General features: G+C 32.0%; 2 protein-coding genes across 2 annotated transcripts in view; both read left to right on the forward strand.

Moving 5' to 3' along the window:
• The window catches only part of LOC134718108 (ZP domain-containing protein-like), a 49,457-nt gene extending 42,984 nt beyond the window's left edge, over nucleotides 1–6,473 (forward strand). The window contains exons 11-13 of the mRNA XM_063580601.1: nucleotides 1,233–1,633; nucleotides 2,682–2,953; nucleotides 6,295–6,473. Coding sequence (XP_063436671.1) covers nucleotides 1,233–1,633; nucleotides 2,682–2,953; nucleotides 6,295–6,473 — 852 coding nt within the window. The remainder of the gene's footprint in view (nucleotides 1–1,232; nucleotides 1,634–2,681; nucleotides 2,954–6,294) is intronic.
• A 7,914-nt stretch (nucleotides 6,474–14,387) lies between these two features.
• LOC134719739 (uncharacterized) lies at nucleotides 14,388–18,540 on the forward strand. Its single transcript, XM_063582700.1, has 5 exons — nucleotides 14,388–14,691; nucleotides 15,205–15,303; nucleotides 16,042–16,164; nucleotides 16,708–16,735; nucleotides 17,533–18,540. Exons 1-5 carry the CDS (start codon nucleotides 14,400–14,402, stop codon nucleotides 18,452–18,454), a joined length of 1,464 nt encoding a protein of 487 aa, XP_063438770.1. The 5' UTR covers nucleotides 14,388–14,399; the 3' UTR covers nucleotides 18,455–18,540.
• Nucleotides 18,541–18,903: the final 363 nt, after the last annotated feature.

The following is an 18,903-nucleotide window of genomic DNA, read 5'->3' on the forward strand; positions in this document are numbered from 1 at the left end:
TACCACGTCTTCTTATTTTTATATACTGTAAATTCAGAACTTATTGAGTGCATTTCATGTTTGCATTTATTATTGCGATTTTTCAAAAATGGACAACAATGCGAGTTTAATTATCGCGATTTAGAAATGACTGCGTTCAGATCTATGTTTCAGTTATCAGAATGCGTGTTCTTTTTATTGCGATACCCATCCAGTGGCTTTTTTTTGCAATAATAAAAACCTCGAAATAATTTCTGAATTTACTGTACTCTATTTTAAACTCACAAAATGTATTTGAACTTGCTGCATTTGTGCGCTTGTACTAAGTCAGGTTTCTCCGGCTTTTGTTAGTCTTAAATGCTTTTACTAATTGTTGGTTCGTTTATATATTTCGGAAATTACTTGGATGCATCTATAAAGTAGTACACACTATTGAGTGGGGGATATCTGATGCTCTCCCCCGGGAACCTAATTTTCTCGCCGTGTTGTAGAACCATTGGTGGCTTTCAGTTGTTTTCTGCGCTTTCTGGTGGCTAAGTTGTCACATTGAAGCATTCCCAATTTCTGTTCCCAATTATATTACAGTAATTAGTAGAAAATAATAACTTACAAAACGCATGTAATGTTAACTTTCAAACTAACTCTAGATGACACATTAAATGATTTTGATTTTTATAAGGATATATTTCGCTTTTATTACAAATCTTAGAGTATACATATCAACATAGTAGCAAATAGATAGTATTTGCCGATTATATTCTTTGTAGCTCAATACAAGTACAAGGCGAAATCGTTTAAACTAAGATCAAATTTGAAAAATCAACCATTAATGTACGGAAAATATGAAGGAACAGCATGAAAACCAAAAAAGGTAAAAAATAAAACAAAAAGAAAGAGAGACGTGTTTGCACAGACACTTGGATGTGTATTTCATAAGCTTGCTCAGCTTCTAATTCAAACTTACATTTTCCTTACTAAAAAGGACGAAGTGATGAACACAAACACATTTGTTTACCAATCCGTAATCCTAACCATCGTTTTTTTATACGAGACTACAGGTTAACAATTGGTATTGAATGTAACATGTGAAAAGTTATAACTGTTTAGACTTCCAGCAATGTCGCTATTTACAATAACACTCTTGTGTGTTCACTTCATAAGCCTCACCATCGGTTTATTATCCGTAACTACAGGTTTAACATTACGGTTAAAAGTGTCATATCAATATACATGTAATGTTGTTTTATTTTTAGGCATCCAGCGACGCAGTTATTTACACAAACACACTTGTGTATGCACTTCATGATCCTGACCATCGATTTTTAATCCGAGACTACAGGTTTAAAGTTAAGGTAGAATGCGATATGTCAAAACGAGAGCATGGCGTAGACACCATTAAACATAATCATGGACAAGAAGACCACACTGCCGCCGGCACTGGGCATTTTTCGATCCATCTGAACTTTTACAGTGATTCAAATTATCAAAATCGGTTTAATGGTTTTCCGCCATCATATGAAGTTGGCAATGTTGTCTATGTTAAAGTTCAAACAAGCATGCATGATTACGACATTAAGATGCGATTGTCAGATTGCTATACAAAGCCCTCTGAGCACGCCAGTACAGTCTACACATACTACTTAATACAAAATGGGTAAGTACCGCAAAGCCAAACATTTATTATCCGAATATGTATAAGTACCGAACACGTTGAAGAGTTTTATGTCAAAAATGCCTAAAACAAAGCCAAATTTATCTAAAGCCATTTTTGCTTGATAGAGTTGAAACCTTAGTTTCTGAATAATTTCAAAATTTGTAAACGGACGATTTTAGTAAAGTTTGTTTTATCATGTCAGTACCGAAATACTGACTACTGCGCTGATGTCATAATTTTTTACAAAATACATTTGACCCCTTTGTTCAATGACAAGGTATTTTCATTATATGCATATGCTTTTCAAATGAATATTGTCAATGACAATGGATAATTCAACAGTTTTCCTATTAGCTTTATTTATGAAAAATTGGAGTTCAAATTTGTGTACCGTTACTTTAGTTGGCTAGTTAATATACCATATAAAACAGTGTTTCGAGATATTAAAAAAAGAACATTCATTACTTCCATGAAGATTGATTTACAATAAAACATGTGAATTAATACAGTTGGTTTTTCAACATCAGAAAATGATTAAAGTTCGGAAAATTTACTAAATTGCCTTTTGTACCTGAAATAAACATAACCTTCATAGAAATATTTAAGGAATAAGAGTACTGTATAGTTGCCACCGTCAATTGGCAAATTGACGGTCGCAAATGCAGTTTTATTGGCGACGTGTGGCTGTTGTTTTATTTCCGATTACATTGAAGCAATCAAAAACAAGTTGATTCAATCAACTCAAAATGGTGGGTCCCACTTTAGTTACGAATGCTTAACCGTAGATTTCACTTTAGCTTTCAGCCACTGAAAAACGTTGTAACATTACAATTGCCTTTTAGATGACTTGTGGATCGGAGTAAATTCGTGACATCTCAGTATTCATTGATAATTTAAATTTTGCATTTCAGGTGTCCTGTGGATCGGAGTACATTCGTGAGATTTCAATATTCTTTGATACTTTAACTATTTCCTTTCAGATGTTCTGTGGATCGGAGTACATTCGTGACATCTCAGTATTAATTGATATTTTTACTTTGCCTTTCAGATGTCCTGTGGATCGGAATACGTATATTACATCTCAGTCAACCCACGAAACCCGATTCCATTTCCAGGATTTTGAGTATGCTGGACATCCTGATTCAATGTTTGTTCATTGTAACGCTACATTCTGTAAATCTAATGACTATTCGTCTGAATGTGAACCACAGTGCAAACATAGTAAACGGATAGGGCATCATAGAAGTGCAGTCCCGAACTTGAATGGGCCTATTGAGATCTCTGACGTCGAAACAAAAATACTATTTACTGAGAAAAGAAGTAAGTTTCTGTATCATTTATATGTGCAATATAAAAACAAAAAAATATTATCTATATAAGATAAAATGGAAATGGGAATGTGTCAAAGAAACAACAACCAAACCATATAACAGACAAGAGCAGAAAGTCACCAATAGGTCTTCAATGCAGCGAGAAACTCCCGCACCCGGAGGCGTCTTTCAGCTGGCTCCTTAACAAATATCTATACAAGTTCAGTGATTATGTACGTCATGATAGCGAGACGTGCCATCAAACATCGTTAAAAGCCACACTATTTTGATTTCTATAACTTAAAATAGAAACTGGGTTATTCGGCTAATCAAGAAAATTACAGAAAATTGAACCATTTTAACACAAAATTGACGTTATTTCTGATGTACAGTAGTTATTTTTGTAGTTTAAACATTGTTAAACGTGTTTCTCTTTTCTCGTTTTTAATACAGATCAGACCGTTGGTTTTGCCGTTTTAATGGTTTTACACTTGTAATTTTGGGGCCCTTTATAGCTTATTGTTTGGTGTGAGCGAAGGCTCCGTGTTGAAGGCCGTACATTGACCTATAACAGTTTATTTTTATAAATTGTTATTAGGATGTAGAGTTGTCTCATTGACAATCACACCACCACCTTATTTTATCTAGTTAAAAAGATGACTGAAATGTTTGTTAATTAAGTGCTTGCAATGCTTTTTAGAAAGCATAAAAAACAACCGTTAGAATCGCGATAACCCCTTTCTTTGTCACCTTAAACGAGCACACCTTAGGAAGTGTGTTGAATAGGTGAATTTTGTACTTGTCTTAAATAATATATGTATATCTTTTTTGAAAACGAGGAAATTATTGCTAGCACTGCATTCAGTAATACTAAAATTGTTAAGGAAAAGTATGAATATTTTTTCGTCGAAGTTATAGCAATGAAACATCAAAAGGGTACAAAAAAAATAAATAGCTATTTTTCCCCAAAAATATTTTACGTTTAGACATTTAAATTATTTGTATTTGATGAAACATATATACATACTTAGTGTTTAGAAGCTACCCTCATTTTCACATAGGTTATTGTATCCTTGTTTAGTATTTCTTCCTGTGGTTTATTATTTCGCATATGCTGTTCTAAAATTCAAAGTTTTGTAAACAGGAAATTTATAAAAATGACCACATTATTGATATTCATGTCTACACCGAAGTGTTGACTACTTGGCTGGTGATACCCTGGGGACGAAACGTCCACCAGCAGTGGCATCGACCCAGTAGTGTTAATAGTTATCAAAGGTACCAGGGTTATAATTTAGTACGCCAGACGCGCGTGTCGTCTCATAAGACTCATTAGTGACGCTCATATCAAAATATTCATAAATCCAAAAAAGTACAAAGTTGAAGAGCATTGAGGATACAAAATTCCAATAAAGTTGTGCTGAATACGGCTAAGGTTAATAAAATTGAGAATGGAAATGGGGAATGTGTCAAAGAGACAACAACCCGACCAAATAAAAAACAACAGCAGAAGGTCACCAACAGGTCTTCAATGTAGCGAGAAAATCCCGCACCCGGAGGCGTCCTTCAGCTGGCCCCTAAACAAATATATACTAGTTCAGTGATAATGAACGCCATACTAAGTTCCAAATTGTACACAAGAAACTTATATAAAAATAATACAAGACTAACAAAGGCCAGAGGCTCCTGACTTGGGACAGGCGCAAAAATGCGGCGGGGTTAAACATGTTTGTGAGATCTCAACCCTCCCCCTATACCTCTAACCAATGTAGAAAAATAAACGCATAACAATACGCACATTAAAATTCAGTTCAAGAGAAGTCCGAGTCTGATGTCAGAAGATGTAACCAAAGAAAATAAACAAAATGACAATAATACATAACTAACAACAGACTACTAGCAGTTAACTGACATGCCAGCTCCAGACTTCAATTAAACTGACTGAAAGATTATGATTTCATCATATGAACATCAGGCACAATCCTTCCCGTTAGGGGTTTAGTATCATACCATCATAACATATATGAGAAGAAAATAACCCGTGTCATGCCAACAACTGTTTTTAGAATAAATGTCTTTTGTTCCGACGCAAAGACCTTATCAGTGACTCAATATTAACGCCAAAATATGCAATCTTTAATGACTTGACAACAGTATCGTAATTATATCCCTTCTTAATCAGTCTATTTAAAGGTTTTGTAAGTTTCTGAGGTGAATACTGACACCTTTGTGCTTTATAAAGAATATTTCCATAAAAAATTAGATGTGAAATACCTGAACGTATAAAAAGTCTGCATGTTGAGCTATATTTACGAATGATGTCTTTATACCGATGATAAAATTTAGTAAAAGTTTTGACTAGTTTGTGATATCGAAAACCCTGGTGTAATAATTTTTCAGTAATACATAAATTTCTCTCGTTAAAATCTAAAACATTGTTACAAACACGAGCGAATCGTACAAGTTGAGATATATAAACACCGTAAGATGGTGACAAGGGAACGTCACCATCTAAAAACGGATAATTAACGATAGGAAATGAAAAATCATCCCTTTTATCATAAATTTTAGTATTCAGCTTTCCGTTAGTGATAAAGATATCAAGATCGAGGAAAGGGCAGTGGTCATTATTAGTATTAGCTTTATTTAAAGTAAGTTCAGCAGGATAAATTTCATTAATATACATACTGAAGTCGTCATTATTGAGAGCCAAAATATCATCCAAATATCTAAAAGTATTATTAAATTTGTTTATCAGATGTTGTTTTGATGGGTCTTTGCTTATTTTTGTCATAAATTGTAACTCATAACAATACAAAAAGAGGTCCGCAATAAGTGGTGCACAGTTAGTCCCCATTGGAATTCCGATAATCTGACGATATACGGAATCCCCAAAGCGAACAAAAATGTTATCTAGTAGAAATTCAAGGGCATATATAGTATCAAAGCATGTCCAATTAACATAGTTTTTTTGTTTATTGCTACTAAAGAATGACCTAAAAGAGTTTGAACATATATATTCACATTCTGATGTTTTGAATGCCCATTTAATTAGGTGTGTGAATTTTTTTCTTAATGAGAATGTGAGGCAATGTGGTATACAGGGTAGAAAAATCAAAACTTTGAACAGATTCAAAATCACCAATATGAGCATGCAATTTATCAAGTACTTCCAACGAGTTCTTGACACTCCAAAAGTAATTTATCCCACTATTTTCGATGTGTCTAAATTATGTCTGAGATAAGAAAAGCTTTAGTTTTTCGAAAAATTCAAAATTTTGTAAACAGGAAAAAAAAATGACCATATTATTTATATTCAAAACAGTCAATACCTTTATGATTTACTTTCAGATTCTACTGCAAAGGAATATCGCCTAAACAATGATTCATTAAATGAATCTTCGTCGACATTTAGGCCCCTGTATGTAGCTGGAGTAATTATTATTGCTTTATCAATGATATGTGTCCTGGTTGCTTTATCGATTTATTTCAGAAGAAAGAAGATTCGACATACATCCAGAATTGTTTGAAACTTGACAGTTTCTTAATATTTTATGTGTAATGTATACATGCTTAATCTTTTCAAAAGAATGATTTGTTTTATTACAATCGTCATTTAGCATATATTCGAAATATAATATAAATTAATCAATTTTAAATACTCACTATTTAGAACGTTTGATAAATCAAACCTAATGTACTTATTGAAATTGTATTGATGTCTGTGTAAAAAATAGAATAATTCGAAAAATGTTAGAATTGCACCATTAAATTACAATAATACTCATTATTTAATTCTTCAATAAATTTATTGTAATTATTTAATGTCGTGTATCCATTAAAATTATATTGATTTAAAGTAAAGTATTCATCATGTTGTTGTCTGCAGAACTCGAATATTTTCAATTTACCCTTTAATTAATCTATGGCATAAATTCATCAAACTAAGTCAAATGTTATGTTCTTTATTATCAATTAAACGTATGTGTAAATAAACAAAAACATTTTTTTGTTATTTACATTTATGGAGAAACAATTAGTTTTTGACTTTCAGTTTGGAGGTTTTTTCAAAAATGGTATACTTTACGTTGAATGTCTTTCAGAACTCGTAGACTAACTGTGTTTTATAAATGCTCATCATTGGGTGTTACTATGCAATAGAATTTTTTTATGTACTGTGTCGATTGTGATGTTGGTATGATTTTCGATAGTTAAATATATTTTTGTAGTTGTACTGTTCGAAGTGTATTAGTTTATATTATTTTCTTCTATTAGATGAGTGCTGATCTCTGAGATCTAAGTTCATTCTCCGGTTTCTATGCAACAGTTTGGATCCGCCACGTTGCTAAAACAATTGTTGATGAGCTTTCCAACATCATGGAGAGTTCTTTCTTTTTTTGTAATGCCTTCTGTAAAACTTGTTTGTTGAAGTAGCGTCTGTATTAGGTCCATTTTACTGTTAATTATTATATAGTTCGTACAGTCTGAACATTAATGCATGTTAAGTATTTGACAATTTAAAGTTCAGTTCAATACGATGGAACAGAGGGTGTGTTATGGATGAGGAATGTTGAAAAGTTGAAAATTTCAAATTTCAAATCACCAGATGTATCATAAATTCTAGATTAATAATAATCGACACATCTTATAAAAATATTTATGACTAAATGGATAGTTTTAAAGTTAGCTATGCTTAGCATCGAGGAGCACCTAATATAAAAAGAAGATGTGGTATGATTGCCAATGAGACAACTATCCACAACAGACCAAAATGACAAAAAACATTAACAACTATAGGTACCTGTACGGCCTTCAACAATGAGGAAAGCCCATATCGCATAATCAGCTAGAAAGGGTCCCGATAGGACAGTGTAAAATAATTCAAACGAGAAAACTAACGGCCTTATTTATGAAAAAAATTGAACGAAAAACAAATATGTAACACATTAACAAGCGACAACCACTGAATTACAGGCTTTTTGGCTTGAGACAGGCACATACATAAATAATGTGACGGGGTTAAACATGTTAGAGGGATCCTAACCTGGTACACTGGTATAACAGTACAACATAAGAACGATCTGTTAAAATCAGTTGAAAAAGGCTTAACTCATCAGAAAGACAAAAATACAAGTGGACGTGGCCGGGTACTTATACATCTCGACACAAAAGGCACAATGTACAGATCTGAGCGTACTCGCATTTATCTGACAGCTAGTTCAAAGTTACTAACAACTAATAAAAAAATCATGCCTCTACGAAATGTAAGACTAAACAATTAATCCGTACATATCCAACATACAATGGATTTAGTGTAAAGACGTCGTCATATAAACAGCAAGAGAAAAATATGACCTTGTGCAATGCCAAGTTACAGGTATCGACCTATTGTTGATCCATGAAAATGTTTATGTACATAACATACTAGTAATATTCAGCAAGCTTTTAATCTACTGATAACAAAATCAATACTTATACCAATGAAAACAATATTCAATAATCTTATTACAATTTTGAATAGGTTACCTTTTAGAATAAGTTTATTTTAAGGAGCAACAAGTTTACATGGATCATTTCTAAAACTTCCGGGCACGATTAAAAACATTTCCGTAAACAAGAGGATGTACTATCCCGTTTGAAATAAGTTTTCCACAGGTACAACCACACTTCAAAACCAAATCTTTATATCTATGAAAAAAAATTGTAAAGGTCTTAAGTAATTTATGGTAACGATATTCCTGGTTTCATAATTTACCAGTAAAACATGGGTTGCGTTCGTTAAAATCAAAAACGTCATAACAGACACGGGCATAGCGAACAAGTTGTGAAATATAAACACCGTAGGATGGTGCCAAAGGAACATCACCATCTAAAAATGGAAAATTAACAATAGGGAACAAAAAATCGTCTCTTTTGTCGTAAATTTTAGTGTGTAGTTTCCTGTTTAAAACCGAAATATCTAAATCCAGGAAAGGACAGTTATTACCGAATACATTTGATTATTCAAAGTAAGTTCCTTGGGGGTAAATTTCAGCAGTATATCAAGAAAATTTAACGAAAAAATATCATCAAGATAACGGTAAGTGTTGTTGAATTTATCAATTATCAATTACATGCAATTTCGACGGATCTTAAACTTTACTGAGTTCAGTCATAAACTGTGATTCGTAACAGTAAAAACAAGTCTGTACATCGTCATCGTTGTTTGGGTGGGGTTCATGTAACGCAGTCTCGATATCTTAAAGTTGTTGTGTTTTTGTGCACTGTCGTTTGTCTTTCGGGCATTTTTCTATGTTATTTGAAAATCCAGTGTGTATCTTGGATCCGTATGTTTACTTGACTGCTTCAAAAAGAACTTATCACATGATTTATCGAACACTATCTATTTTATTAAAGGATGTTTCTCTATTTATTTTAATCAAAAGTTGATCATGAGTATCTAATTGTTTGCATTAAAACCGCGTTCAATAACTTTGCTTGTCGCTGGTTTGCTAATAAGTCACATAGGCTAATTGATATGTGCTTTTCGAAATATTAAAATTAGCGAACCGACTCAGACCATAGTTGGGAAGGATACGAAATTCAATTTTTTTTTAATTTCCTTTCCTCTTCTTAGGTCGCGATGAATATTATATTGAATTTGTTGACATACGCACTGTTATTATTTATATTCAAAATATTACTTGTCAAATTTTAAATAGTAACAACAAAAGAAGACCTGTTTTGTTAAAACTGATAACCCAATATCAAATGATTTATGCATCAAACCGTAAAGTATTAGAATTTAACTTTACCGATATACATATTATTTCTTTTTAAAGGTACGTTTAACATTATGAAGATCAGATATGTATAGGAAGTACGATAACATACAATGCACGTCTTTTAATATCTTAAATGAAACTGTATACTTAATTTAAGGTAATCAATTCATATTAAAAGAACAGATTTACAATTTAAATGCCTCACTTGATACATGAAATGTTCGATGCTGTAAATCTATACAAGAATATACGGACACATAAATTGATAGCAAGTAAGTCATCAAAATTGAATAATATTCTATGGAAAACTAATATCTGCTTTTATTTTATCTTATATTATTTTTGAATTATTTGATTGACTTATACCGAGTCACGTGTCATATTTTATTTTCAATGTTTTATTTTCAAAAATTAACAGGAACGAACAATAACAGGTACCCCGACAAATCGTGCTTCCAACGAATAATTATATTATTCCCCAAAGGGAATAACCCCGGTAGATTGAAACCCCTATCGAACTAACTGACTATTTCCCAGTAAATATCCCTTGTCGTACCTCAACTATCACGAGTTAACTCCCTTTAAAGTATGAAGTCACTTATAGTTAAATTACCAAATATATATATATTTAACAACGACCAGGTTTTAAGCCCGTCAAGTGACGAAAAAACAAGATCCGGATTTAGTTTTTTTTCAATCGATTTATTAATTTCCAACAGCGGAATACTACTGTTGCCTTTACCTAAATTATTTGTGGAATTTATCATACAAGGTACATTGTATTTATTCCGAAGTTTTTCAGATGGATATAGAGGGAAGAAAGTTATATTTTCGGCTGTTGACATTATCACTTGGGCCAGCAATGGACGTTCTTCATTTATATTTCGAAACGAAAGTTCTAAATGGTTTGGAATTTTATATGTTTTTAAATCAACACAAGCATGTTTTATTTCATCAATTCATCCCGAAAATACCGTGTTGCGAATGTAAAAATATATCTCTAGCAGCGTCAAATAAACGTGGAAACATGAATAACAGTCAATTCAATACACTATACGAATCCAAAGGCCAGATAGCAACTGCACATGAGCACAAAGATTGTAAAGGCGATATTAAAGAATACTGTCTTTGTCAGTATACTGTTAAACAGCAAATGAGCGTGGATTGTATGGATGTTTCATTGATGTTTGTTGTAATTAGGACGTGTTGTCCAGTTGGCAGCATTCCAGGAGACCCAAATTGGCTGACAAAAATAAAAGATATTAGAAATGCTCTCGTCCATCATGGTACCTGTAGTATGGACCTGAATGAATTTGAAGATCTATGGAAAGCTCTAGAGGATAATGTACTAAATTATGCCGGTGTTGTAGCTTCAACACACAAAAAGAAAGTAAAGACAGAGATACAAAAACTAAAAGAAGAAACGTCATTTGAGCATTTGAAAGAAGTCGTTAAACATTCCAGTGAAAATATACAAGAGGTATTACACTAATGTTGCCCAATATCGATTGAAATATTTTAGGGTTAATTAAAATGCAATATTTGATGGAATTTGATGCGACTTTAATATAAATGAGAAGTTTAGCTAGCTATAAAGTTAGATTTAATCTACCATTTTCTTCTTTGGAAAATACCTGCACCAAGTCGTTAATGTGGCATGTGTTATCCGTTCATTTGGTAAGTTTAAAGTTTTGAATTTGCGATTTGATACGGGACTTTCCGTTTTAAAATTTCCTTGGATTCAGTACTGTTGCGCTTTTACTTTCTAAATATATGTAAGTAATAACCCCTTTTCTCGGTGAAATGTTATCGAAATGAAATAAATATAAATAGCACCTTGAATATAATTTAATCTACAATATTAAATACCGTCAATGATCCCTGTCGCTTCCAACTAACATAATTCACATTGTCCTCTGACACATAACGGCTCTCATCTGCTTTTAATATCTGTTTAATGAATATATGATGTATCTCCTTTCTTTAAAATATTCGTTATTCTTCGGTTTGATTTTATTTTTTCACACATGGATACGTTTATTAGGGGTATTATATGTTGTTTAATAATTTTTTTCAGGTTCTTTTATCTAAACTAGAACAGACAAAAAACCAATACTCAATAGATTTAGGTATTGTATTTCTTTATTTATTTAATAATTCGGGGCATTCGGGGGGTGGGGGTTGAAGTAGTAATACATGAAGCTACGGCGTAGAATGAATGGAAGAAAAACAAAGCCAAATATCGATGCATTAAACAATATAAAAAAATGGGTCAATTATTTTTTTCGCCACCTCTTTCGCCAAAACAATATATTTTTCGCCACTTTATTATTTTTTTTTCGCCAAGTAACATAACTATACTTTTCGTTTAAAATTTACCTTTTTTTCTTACCCCACCACCCTTTTCCTTAAATAAGGTGATTTTGCACAATTGTGTCTATGATTATTCTCTCTTAATAATAAGGAAAATAGAAGTCCTAGAATATAACAAAATTTATATCCATGATTTGATTATATAATACCAGTATAGTTCGTAGGGAAAGTTTCTTTAAAAGAAAAATACTGATGTACCGTTATGTACTAAGAAGTGGTTTTTACAACAAAAGAAAAGCTTTTATCACATGAAATTGATCCCTCATTTCATGTGTTGTCATAACGTTGAAGGGCTACTCTCATTCGAGGGGTTGTTCCCAACCTTTTGGATAGATTTCTTCATAACAACAGTTTTCTTTTCTTGACCATCGTAAATGAAAATGTTGAGACGTAAAACTATGCTTGAAACACGCGTGTCATTCAAACGACTTTAAAGTAGTCTCCCTGGTCAATTACCTATATTTAAGTCAAAGGATAATTAAAGTTTTAAATCGGAGATTTTTCTTGCTTTTGAACCTTTTTCGTCACAACGTCAGCTTTCTTTTCTAAACTATCTTTACAAGAAGAGGTCAGGAGACGTCAAAAGAAATATTCAAACACGTGCGTGGCAAAGTGGTAAATAAATTCTGTATGTGACTTTTAGCAGAAGCAATTTAACCATATCATTTTGTCAAACAATTCAATCAACACCTTTATTTATTAGTCCTTTGTTGTCGATAGCTATAAAATGCAATCAGCTGATTATTGATTTTCTGTCCAAATCTTAGTGAGGTCAAGGTGAATTCCGAGTATTGTCTTATCAAGTAAAGTCCGAGAAACTCGAAAAAAGTAAACAAACAAGATGGAGGAAAATAAATCATTCTATTTATTTATTTCGCCAAATTCTTTCGCAAATGACGAATTTTTATCGACACAATTATTATTGCCAGCGGAAACCCTGATGCAACACCTACCCTACCTGAACATCAGATTCCTGACTAAGGACATGTATAAACAATTGCAGCGGGATTAAACATTTTAATGGTATCAAACCATTTACCTGTTTCTAAAACAGAAGAATTTTTGATAGTGTTATGAATATTCAAAACACACCATTCTTGAACGAGAGACGGACAACTGTATAATTATGTAAATGAGAAATATCAAGAAATAACAAGAGATAAAAAATGATAACAGAACAATATAAGATTTTTTTCAAAATTGTGCTTTGCACTGCATACATATCAAAGAGGGCTTATAAATTCTCCTACCTAAATATCTTAGGAAGTATGCAATTTCTCGAATCATTTGCTTAAATGATATCCATTTAACATGACCTGTTGAAGTAGTAGGTTTGAAAGAAAGCATTCACAATTAATATGCATAAAAGAACACGGATTTAGTGTAATGACTTGTAAAATGAAATACAACATATTGAAATGAATTGCTAATAAATCAAAATTATATTTTTGATGTTGCTGAACTAATTGGCCTCTTCAGAATCTAAAGCATCATGGGTAATTTCATTGTTCGTACCCTAAAGTGAAAATAACGTTACGTCATTGGTTGAATTTGCATTGTTTATTATGTTTTAAACCAATCAAAACGCTTTGGTGTACCCTTTGAAAATATTACCCAGGATGCATTAGATTCTGAAACGGCGAATTGGATAATAACATTTATAATTTTTATCCAGGTAGAGTAGAAAGAAATTTGCAAGAAATAAAAGTAATGTTGAATACGTTTGTGCAAATTCCGCAAATTAAAGGTAGGTCTATTAATTTCACCCTTTTAAACTACTGTGGATTCATTTATATTCGTTGGATACCAATTTTCGTGGATTTCGTGGGTACCGGAGAACCACGAATTCAAAGGTTCAACGAAATGCACATTTTGTAAAGGAATGAGTGTAGACTTTGCCAAAACCACGAAATTAAATATCCACGAATATGTAAGTTTTCCTCAAACCACGAAAATTGGTACCCACGAAAACAAATGAATCCACAGTAGTTTTAAATGATAGATCATGCTTTTGATGGATACACAGATTTTATAGTTTCTCGAAAGTGAACATTTCATTTATTACTGTCTAGGATTGTTATTAGCTAACATTGGCTATATAAACAGATGTATATGTTTTATGTGGTACTCTGTGTAATTTTGAATGAAACAATATCGAAATAAAGATATTAATGTGAATCTTGCTAATATTCAAGTTAAAATTTATTCTATGAAATATGAGTCTCAATAATTTGAACAATAACCCTTTCAGAAAACAAGTGTGTAAAGATATTTATGTTGTACTAATATTTTCTAAATGTAGATAAAGGTATCACAGACATGGTGAATGCGAACTGTCGAGTAGATGACCCAGAATTCGATGCAGAAATTATGGCAGCAAATAATCTAAACCAACCAACAAGTACCAGTGAAGAATTTGCGATAAAATCTATTGAGAACAAATGTGTATTTCTAGCTCTCGAGGTTTCAAGACTAGTACTGACTAGTAAAGAAGCACTAGAGTTTGCAGTAAATAGGCTGATTAAAAAGATAATTAAGACTGGAAATATTGATACAAAAATTAAAAGAACAGTTAAAATGGAATTGATCATTAAAGGCCAGATTACAAAAGGTATAGGACAACTATCACATTAATGACCTATGATTATTCAAATCATTTTTGGTGACATAAGATTTCTATCAACTTGGTTGTTGATTTACTGCAGACTAAACGTCAACTAGAGTACAATCATCAACGTTATCCTTTGGCAATTATTTTTTAGATAAAAAAATATAACTTACTTTTATAGGTAACACTTCTTATGATTAACAAAAATTTTTGTCAACAAGCTCATAAACATAATTCGGCATGTGACCGTGACGTCATCAAATGTAAACACGAATAGTGGCATTAATGTCATTTCAAGAAACATTTCTTTTCAGAAAAATAAAATTTGTAACCAGTTTTTTTTTTTTGGTTTTAATTTTTGAAAACCACGGCAAATAAAGAAAATATTTGGTTTGTATATTAAAAAAAAAACATAAATCATATTATTAAACAGTAATTAAAAATTTAGAATTGGTTGATAATATGTCAGCGTGTTTAATGCATGTGACATGTGTATATTTTGGAATTAAATTGTAGAGGAGTTGCTAGTTATATCTTCTGTGCTATCACCGGACTGGGAAAGACAGGAAACGGTTCTTAATCACTTTGATGTGCATACAAGAAGATCGAAAAGAGGTAAAAATCGCACAAATACTGATCAAATGTCAAAATGAAATGAAAAAAACCATCAAGCAAATTGAAAACAACTGTCATATTCCTGACTTCGTACAGACATTTTAAAATGTAGGAAATAGTAGAATGAGCCTGGTTTTATAGCGCCAAACCTCTTACTTTTATGACAATCACATCAAATTTCATTATATTTACAACGAGGCGTGAAAAACCAGACATGATAGGTAAAATTGTCAAAATAGGGGTATAGCAGTCATCACCGTGACACAATATATCAATTAAAACAAAAACAAACAAATATTCTACAAAGAAGCACAAAAAAGCAACTATCAAATTTTACAACCACATTCAGTCCTGACTTAAACATGTATTTTAAATCAACTTATAAAGAATTGAAATATTTGAAGTACTGTGACTGAAAGGAAATGTTCATATCAACTCTATGGTACAGTCGCGTGTTTGACATGAGAGTGTAAACGTCACACAGAAAGAGATATAAAACAATTTGATGTTCAAAGTGTTTTCAAAATCATAACTTTATCTAATGTTCTGAAATATACTTTGGGGTAACACTTTCAATAAAAAAAAGATAAACGATGAATTATAAAAAAAATGTTAATGCTTAAAGTTATCTTTCCAAACTTCTATACTAGTGAAATTACGGGATATCTTTATCATAGTATCGAAAACAGTAGAATAACGAAAATACTACTTTATTTGACATAACTTTGAGTTAAACAGGTGACCTTGAAGAGGATGTGGCATCATCTGTAAACTTTGATCCTCTTTTAACATGTCAAAGCTGTAGTTCAAAAGACTTGAAAATAGCATCATTGGAGAAGGAGATATCATTCTTGAGACCTAGTAAGTAGTTCACAAAACAGAACTGTGAAGATCATGAAAAAAATATACACAAGACCTACTATTTCAATACATTGATTTTATTTTAAATCGTGGTTTTCAACAAAGTCAAAGCATGGGTTAAGTAAATTAAGTTGAAAAAAATGACAAATGCTTTTCCAAATTTATATATGTTGTTACTATATCGATATTGACGATTCGAACTTTTATCGAGCAAGAGTTATGGTCCTAACATTTCATTTATTATAACTCTATGTAGTAAAGAATTACTGATTTTTTTAAATATAAGTATTTGTGAAACAAGATGAATCAATTGCTCACACTACAATGTAGACTGATATTTATCATTCAATATGTACCCCTTGGCCGAATTATCTTATTTATTATCTTGTAAAATCCAAACTTGCAGTCTGTATCAAAACTATTGGGAAAAATTGGTGAGGATAATTCATTTGAAATAAAAATTTGGTAACTGAATATAAAGTCCGAATAAGTGATAGCAATCTGGCAAAATTTGTATCATTTCATTGCTTTGTTCCTTTGCAGGACTAAGAAGACAAGAGTCACTAATTTGGTGAGCATTTAACAATAAAGAATTGAATGGTTCTTTTTGTAGATTCATAGGGGTGTGAAAGCATTGACCGAAGTACACTTTGTAGCGGTCAACGCTTTTACAACCCTATGAAGTAACAAAAAGCAGAATTCATTACTAATAATTACATTTGTAAGATAGGATCTTGCAAAGACGAATTTTATCATTTTGTTTAATTCACCTGGGACCTCGTGTGATCATGAATGATAAGTTTTATTGTGTAATGCCATTGTTTAAGGAATAACACGTGATGTGCAGTTAGACATTCAGAATAACGTATTACATATTATAATGAAACATACATCTTATATAATTATTTAAAGATGAAAGTCTGCGTTAATGATTTATTCACTTTATTTACCACAACACAAAGATATGTTGACTTTTAGTTTAAGATAAAAATGAAGTAGACATCACTATTTTAAGACCCCAATGGTGTGTCTTTATTCATTATGCAATTGGTAAGGTTACACTTATTTCAAACTTTTTTCTTCCGACTTTTCTATTCATGCTGTTCTATTAGCCAGACGGTTGATCGCCTAAAAGCATGTACTTTTAATACATAACAATGATGGAAAATCATTTAACACTATGCATTGTCATCCTCTGCCTCCATACCAAAATCTTCTTATTTATATCAATAATAATCATCGAAATAGATTTTGCTAAGGTTTATCGGTCGACTTTTAAATTACACCTTTCAACCGTTAGCTTTAAATGTTGATTCGTTTTGATATAGTGTAACAATCATGCCTCATAGCAATACATTTACATTTCAGTTGTCAATCTTGTCTGGATAAGGAGATACCTGCCTTTTACGGTTGTAAAGAATGCGATAAGTACATGTGTGAACTGTGTAATGCAAAACACAACACTGATTCAGCTTTTATAGACCATAAAACCAAATACATTGATCCACTTAAATATAAAGTGAAAGATACATATAAAATCAGGGGAATTAAAATTCAAGACATAAAAATGATAAATGATGAACTACTGGTTATTGCTGATGGCAAAGGAAACAAATTAATCACGTGCCGAATAGATGGAAGCGACCGAATGGAAACAATGTTACATATGAAACCGTTCCGAATGGCAGCCACGGACGTAGAAACAATTGCTGTTTCGTTTGGCTCCGAAATGAAAGTGGGACTTATAAACGTCACATCAGGAGAATCAATAGATGAATTTGACCTATATGCGTCATGTTTTGCAATAGCATATAATAATATGCAGTTGTTCGTGAGTTGTCAAGAGAAAACCAAAGTTATAAGTGACAGTGAACATACCGTTCATGTTATAAGCATACACACCGGAGTAGTACATTATAAAATTAACCTCGGCGATTTCACTCCAGAAAACATGCTCGTAGGAGTAGACTCTCGTATGTACTTTACTTATTATGGAAACAAGTGCATATGCACTGAAGAAACCGGAAGTACGATATTTGACGTAGAGGAAGACAATATGCGGGGCCCTTGGGGTATGACATTTGACGACAACGATGGCGTTTTAATCGTGTGTAATAAGTCTAAAAACGTGCATAGAATAAGCACTGATGGTAATGAACGCACAGTTTTGTTCAGTTTTCCATCATATATTAAAGCAACTAGATCTAGTGCATATATATGCTGTGAAAATATTTCAGGATCTATAATTATAGGAAGGGGAAATAAATTTGTAGTTTTTACAAGACAGTAATTAAAAACAAATTTAAAATAGAAAACATTTTTAACAAAGAAAACATTACGGTGCCCTATAGTTGTTAATGTTTGTGTTATTTTGGTCACACCACATCTTCTTTTTATATATATACATATTTTAGACTTAAAAACAAATAAAATTAAAGTTTGATGTGCCTGTAAATTTAACGTTTTACGTTGTAATGGTTTTTTTTTTTTGCCTTTCTAATCACTGTACAGCTGTATACTACTGTTGCCTTTACAATCGAAAAGTTTCTTTTGGATGTATGTTGCTCTTTCCAGGGATGACTTAATATTCTTACTGAATCCTTCGCCACTTGTTTATCCTTCCGAAAAGGCTCGAATCATATATGTTGAGCTGGGGTTCATGTTGTTCAGTCTTTAATTTTGTTTGTTGTGTTTTGTTGATAATTGTTTGTATTTTTGTCATGGCATTATCAATTCGAT

Source organism: Mytilus trossulus, chromosome 5 (genome assembly GCF_036588685.1).
Source record: "Mytilus trossulus isolate FHL-02 chromosome 5, PNRI_Mtr1.1.1.hap1, whole genome shotgun sequence".
NCBI lineage: Eukaryota > Metazoa > Mollusca > Bivalvia > Mytilida > Mytilidae > Mytilus > Mytilus trossulus.

Excerpts from the sequence above, each read along its gene's own strand:
- LOC134719739 (XM_063582700.1), top strand. The coding sequence starts at position 14,400 with ATGGTGAATGCGAACTGTCGAGTAGATGACCCAGAATTCGATGCAGAA. Across the intron at positions 14,692-15,204 it reads TAAAGGCCAGATTACAAAAG|AGGAGTTGCTAGTTATATCT; the intron begins GTATAGGACAAC and ends ATTAAATTGTAG. Across the intron at positions 16,165-16,707 it reads GATATCATTCTTGAGACCTA|GACTAAGAAGACAAGAGTCA; the intron begins GTAAGTAGTTCA and ends GTTCCTTTGCAG.